The following is a 6502-nucleotide window of genomic DNA, read 5'->3' as shown; positions in this document are numbered from 1 at the left end:
ATATATATATATATATATATTCATTATATTCTGAGTTGCTTTTAGCTCATTATGTGATACTGTTATATTTTCACTTGCTTCAAGGCCAAACTTTTATTATGTTGGTATATTATTGATATTATTGATACTATTATCTTTCAGTGAGCTTTGTATTTGCTAATGCTCTTATGTAAATTAAATAGATAGCCTTCTGTGCTTAGGCTGACAGAGAGTGTAAGACAGTGGAGTGTTTCTGGTATTTATCCTCTTCACTAGTGAGGGCTCCTTCCTCTAGTATCTGGTGTTAAAAAGAAGTAGCCCATGCCTACATCCTGTTCTCCTTCTAGTCTTGGGCACAGGTCTGCTTTTGCTTTCAGTACCTCAGATCTCTGGACTACCTGCCTACCTTGACCTGCCCATTGTGTCCTGATCCCCTGCATTCAGACCAGCTCAATTTTTCAATTGAATTATTTCAGTTGAATTATTTCATGTGGAAGGCTGTCCCTACCCCCGATTGCCTTGAATTTCTCAGACCAGCCATCTTTCCTGATAACTGTGCCTTGACTCCTCCTACAGCCTGAGCAACTCCAGTCTCCAGGACCCCACATCCTATTGTCCTTCTAGCCTTGGGCACAGGCCCCTTTTGCTCTTAGCACCCCAGATCTCTTACTAACCTCTTAGCTCCCTGTGTTGGTGAGCTCTCCAAGTTGTGCCCTGCCCATCTGCCTACGTTGGGCCCTGCCCATCTGTCTACATCTGCAGCCTCTCCCATTGTAGCAGGGCTCAACTTCCCTGCCCATTAGTAGGGGCCCAGACTTTGGCAGACTGCCTGAGATCACCTGAATCCAGCCTCTGCCTAACAAGCTTCCAAAATTGTTCTGTGCCTGCTGGCTAAAGGTGTCCAGATGTTAGGAGGAAGCCTGAGAGTATCTGATTCTTGCCTGGCTTGGGCCCCTGTGTGAACTCCTGAGTAGCTGGACTGGAGCAATCTCATCACTCCAATATATTCAAAATGGAGAATCTGAAGCCTAGACCAACAAGCTTTTCATACCCAATAAGAAAACAACCAAGGTACAAGTATACAAAGAAAAACAAACTTCAACTCAGCAAAGGAAGACTTGAGTCTCACACCAGAATCACAAACAATGAAAGAAATCCATATGCCAAAATCACAACAAAAAATAATATGAAAAACCCAAATAATATGTTCCCATCAAACACCAACAGTCCTGTAGAAGAGTTTTACAATGAGAACAAGAACCCCCTAAGATAACCCAGGACACAGAATTTAAAAGAACAATCATACACATGATCAAAGAATTCAACAAATTTAAAGAACACACAAATCAAAGAACTAAAAGAAGATAGGGATAAACTTCTGACTGAATTCACAAAAGAGTTAGAAATATTGAAGAAAACTCGGGCTGAAATGAAGAAGGAAGTGAAACACTCATAAGCCAATTATAAATGGCAGGAGAAAGCCTCACCACTGGAATGAATGAAATGGAAATCAGAATATCAAGTCTGGACAATAATGTTGACAAATTGGACTGCTCAAGTAAAGATTATGAAAAAAATTTTAAAAATACAGGAATGGAATATTCAGGAAAGTGGAACACCACGAAAAGATCAAATTTACACATCATAGGCATAGAGGAAGGAGAAGATCAGATCTTCAACAGGATTGTAGAAGAAAATTTCCCCAAATTAAAGATATGTCCATACAAATAAAAGAAATACAAAGAACACCAAATACACAGGACCAGAAAAGAAATTCCCCACAGTATATCATAGTAAAAACACTAAACATACAAAACAAATAGAATACAGAAAGCTTCAAAAGAACATAAGTCACATATAAAGGAAAACCCATCAGAATTACAGCTGACATTTCAATGCAAACTATGAAAGCCAGAAGAGCCTGGACCAAAGTATTCCCAGTTCTAAATGACCATAGATGCCAACCCACAACAGTTTGCCCAGGAAAAATGTCTATTATAGTTGAAGGGGAAAGAAATCATCCATGACATGAATAGGCTGAAAGAATTCATGTTCACAAAACCAGTCTTTCAGAGAATTCTTGAAGCAATACAAAGAGCTGAAGAAAGGAACAACTATACTCAAAGGGCAACATAAAGAAACTAAATGAAGGTATAACTGTAGAAACACAAAGTTAGACCAAGAATGCAAACAGAAATTAAAAGGATGGGAACCAATACACGTCTTTCAATAATAACTTTAAATATCAATGGATTGAACTCCCCAGTCAAAGACACACAGTAGTTAAATGGATTAAAAAAACAAAATCCATCTTTTTGTTGTCTGCAAGAAACCCATTCTACCTTCAAGGAAAGGTACTACCTTAAGGTGAAAGGATGGAAAAAAAATATCCCAAGCAAAAGGCACTAAGGAACCAACAGGAGTTGCAATTCTTGTATCTGTCAAAATGGACTTCAAACTGAAACTGATCAAAAAGGAACAATTAACCAAGAAGATATTATAGTCCTGAATATATATGTACCAAACTCTGGTGCAACTTCATAAAAACAGTACTACGGCAGTTTAAGACACAGATTAATCCCAACTCACTAACAGTAGGAGACTTCAATACCCCTCTGTCTCCATTAAACAGGTCAACTGGACAAAGAATAAATAGAGAGATACCTGAATTAAACACTACCATACATCAACTGGGCCTAACAGACATCTACCAAATATTTCACCCAAGCACCAAAGAATATGCTTTCTATTTAGCACCCCATGGAACTTTCTCCAAAATTGACAATATACAGAGGTACAAAACTAGCCTCAACAAATACAAAAAATTTGAAATAATTCCAATGCATTCTATCAGACCATAATGCAATAAAGCTTAAAATTAACACCAGAAGAAGCCCTAGTAACTAACTGCATGAACTCATAGAGATTAAATAACACATTCCTGAATGATGAGTGGGTCAAAGGAGAAATTAAGAAAGAAATAAAAGTATTCCTGGTATTTAAAAAAAAGGGCAATATACCACAGCAAAACTTCTGGGATATTTTAAAAGCTGTCCTAAGAGGGAAGTTTATAGCTCAAAGTGCCTACATTAAAAAATTTGTGTTAAGAAAGAACACAAATAAATGAACATCACAACTCAAGATTCTTGAAAGGCAACAACAAATAAAACCCAAACCCAGCAGACAAGAAGAAATAAAAATCAGAACAGAAATTAATAAAATAGAAACAAAGAAAACAACACAAAGAATCAACAAATCCAAGAGCCTAGACTAGACTAATGTAATTTCTTTCTATGTATAAAATATGTATCCTTATATTTACAGATAAATATTCCAGTCACCATTATCAAAGAAGTTTCTTTTGCACCAGACAAACACTATTAAAGAGTGCCACAACTGGTCACACACAGATATTTTCTGTGAATTTCCCAAGTCTAAGTGGCATATCTACAATGTAATCAATATACCTAAGATTCATGGAACATAGAACAAGGATTTAAAACAAGTATAAAAGTCAAAAGTGCATGAATATGAATGTACTGGATCTATTTTGAATAAGTCAAAATATACAAATTGCGGGGGCCTGAGGCCAAGGCCGAGGCAGGACGGCGCCTAGAGGAAAGGCTGGGGCGTGATCAGACTTGTCTGGCGCCTAGAGGAAACAGCTGGGGCGTGATCAGACTTGTCTGGCGCCTAGAGGAAATGGCCAGAATATGGCCAGACTTGTTTTGACCAATCGCTGATTGGCTCCTGTCATTTCCGTGCATCCTGGCAGCGCGTGATCAACCCTTGAACACAATGCTGTGCTATGGAGAGGAGACTGCATGCTCAAGTTCACCTTTAAAATGATTGGACACTTGGTTTGGGGGGGGGGATTTTCCTTTGTCCTTTTTGCCTTTATAAGCTCTGTAAACACCTGCAATAAAGGAGTTCCTGCTTGACTGGCTCCCTGTCCTGTCTGATTGTCTCCCAGGGAGGCTGCGGGTAACAGACAGCACACTTCCCTTTCCCCAGCCCCTGTGTCCCGGCAGGATCCCCGACAACAAATGAGTGGTTACAGTGAATCTTAACATTATTATTTTAGAATATTGGCTAGCTATATAGTGATTAAGAAGAAATCCATAGTATCACATATAAAAAAGAGTAACAGGAAGGTTTTAGAATAAACCTTATTGCTAGAATACTCCTTATTAACAGAAAGACTGTCTCAAAAACAGTAAATTCATTTGTATTGAAGATAAACATCTATATTTAATACACTATATTATAAATAGTTCATACATCTGGATCAAGGCCAGCCTAACTTCAGGATAATCATTAATAGAATGGATCTGAACACATATATTTCCTAGTTCTACCAAAATACCAATTAGGATGATAAAGATTAAAAATGCATTAGAAAAGTCCAACCAAGCTTAGACTTTATAATAAAGAATCCAGAAATTGGAACTTCTTAAAGACAATTCCAACCTAAGTACCATCAATGAGCTGAAAGTTTAACTCATATGATTGTGTATATGTGTGTGTGTATGTGTTTGTGTGTGTGTGTGAGAGAGAGAGAGGGAGAGAGAAAGAGAGAGAGAGAGAGAGAGAGAGAGAATTATGAATAGCTCTTTCATGCACTTACCAAGTTTCATAATAGGGTTTTTGAGAGAAAGTGCCCTGGCTGTTTTGCCAGTTTCTCACCTGTTCTGTCTTTTTACAGGAAATACTCAGGGGCTAAAACAAGGGAGAAGCAGAGAGGGAGGGCCTGTGAGGTTGATAATGGCTTTTACCTTTGACCAGTCTCTGGCAGCTAACTCAGGAGGGCAGTCCGTTCTGGCACAGGACTTATGAGAAGATGCCTTGGGTCCATGACATAATTCATCTGACAGATTCAGAAAACTGCCATCTGTTAACAGCTGCCGACAGGTGACTCTCCTGTTCTGAGTTCCCCCACCACATGTCCTGGAACACTAAGAAAAGAGACGGTGAGGCAGTGGCTCCCTTCCCACCATCATGAGTATAGTGGGCCGTGCCAGGATGATGTACCTGCTGCCACTCTTCAATATGCCAGCTGGGCGGGCAGTCGAACTGATTGCACGCTTGTAAGGCATGGGGCTTTTCATCTCTGCATTCCTCAGGAGGGGCTGGGGATTCCTCAGGGTGCAGGCAGTATACCTCTCGGCTCTGGATTCCAACACCGCAGGTAGCTGAGCAAGGTCCCCAAGAGCCCATGTGCCATCTGTACCAAAAGCCAAGTGGGAAAAGGTAAACTTCCCAATGAGGCAAGACACAACAAACCTGGACAATTTGAAGTTTGTTTCTGGATTTTCAACCTTGTACTCTTTACAGCCTCCACATGGCATCTCCATGAATATATGTAATAAAAGTACAGAAATGGGATGGACCAGTGAAGTGGCTTAGTTGGTTAAAGCATTTGCTGACAAGCCTAATGACCTGAGTTGGATTTCCACGACTCACATAGTAAAAGGAGAGAACCAACTCCACTTGGTTGACCTCTGACCACACACACTAAGTAAATGTGATTTTTTAATTGAATTTTTGTGTATTTTATACAGAATGTCTCAAGCAATCTTAATCATCTTTATACCCCTGTCCCTATTAGCACCCTCCCATACCCACTCCCACTGGAAACCATATACTCTGTCATCTGTGTTAAGGTCCAATATGTCAAGTCAGTGATCCCAGACGTTCCCCAGTGCCAAGTCCATCCACTGAAGTCTAGTCAGCCTATCTAGAGTCTCTTGTTTTAGGAAGAGCAGCTCTTCCTCAGCTAGCAGTAATCAGTTGCCAATGTTTTTTCAGCTAAGATTGGGGTCTGCTACTCATTTTGCCAGTTCTATGCTGGATTTTTGTCTGCCTAAGTTTGCATGGGACTTGTGTACAATCACCTTGGACCCTGCTCATAAGATTCTATGTTAATGGCATCAGTAAATATGATTTTTTAAAAATACAGAAATATAGTATTTAAAGGCAAGAAATGCCAGGAAAGTACTTAAAGGTCTTTGTTTGAGAAGGTCCTGAGTGAAAGGAAGGAATTTCTTTTCTCCATTCTCCCCTACCATCATCTATCAAAAATAAAAACTTGGTTTGTTCTGAGTAGAGTCCCAAGGCAAAGATGATTTATAGTGGTGTCAAAAGAAAATTTAAATGCTTACAAACACACACTTTGGGAACTCTTCAGGGCACCTGGATTCGTTATTTGTAATATCCCTAAGAAAATTCTTTTGTTGGGATTGGATTTACATCATATATATAATGTGAGTCCTTTCCAATAAGATCTTGGAAAAATCAAGTTTCCTCATGAAACATCTGCAAAAATGAAAACCAGGGCAGCTGCTTTTGTTCCTATTTCCAAGTTTCTTCAATGAAGATTCTTCCAGCTTCCCCTCCCCACCAGAAGCTTATATGCTTGTTCTGTTTCCTGCTTTCATGCCAGAGAATACCATTTTTTCAAAGATTTTGTCCATTTGATGAGTGAAATGTTCTATGTTATAGATTTTAACTTATGGGTATTTGA

General features: G+C 39.2%; 1 protein-coding gene across 3 annotated transcripts in view; it reads right to left on the bottom strand.

Annotated features, from left to right (window-relative positions):
- Adamtsl3 (ADAMTS like 3) overlaps window positions 1–6502 on the bottom strand; it is a 376880-nt gene that overhangs the window by 96139 nt on the left and 274239 nt on the right. For all 3 annotated transcript variants that reach the window (XM_029568979.1, XM_008844443.3, XM_029568977.1), the window contains exons 18-19: window positions 5011–5203; window positions 4755–4934 (exon numbers count right to left, since the gene is read on the bottom strand). In XM_029568979.1, coding sequence (XP_029424839.1) covers window positions 4755–4934; window positions 5011–5203 — 373 coding nt within the window. The remainder of the gene's footprint in view (window positions 1–4754; window positions 4935–5010; window positions 5204–6502) is intronic.

The sequence above is a fragment of the Nannospalax galili genome, unplaced genomic scaffold (genome assembly GCF_000622305.1).
Source record: "Nannospalax galili isolate Female #2095 unplaced genomic scaffold, S.galili_v1.0 scaffold902, whole genome shotgun sequence".
In the NCBI taxonomy this organism is placed as follows: Eukaryota; Metazoa; Chordata; class Mammalia; order Rodentia; family Spalacidae; genus Nannospalax; species Nannospalax galili.
Note: the sequence above shows the minus strand (reverse complement) of the source record. Positions and strands in the feature narration are given on the sequence as shown.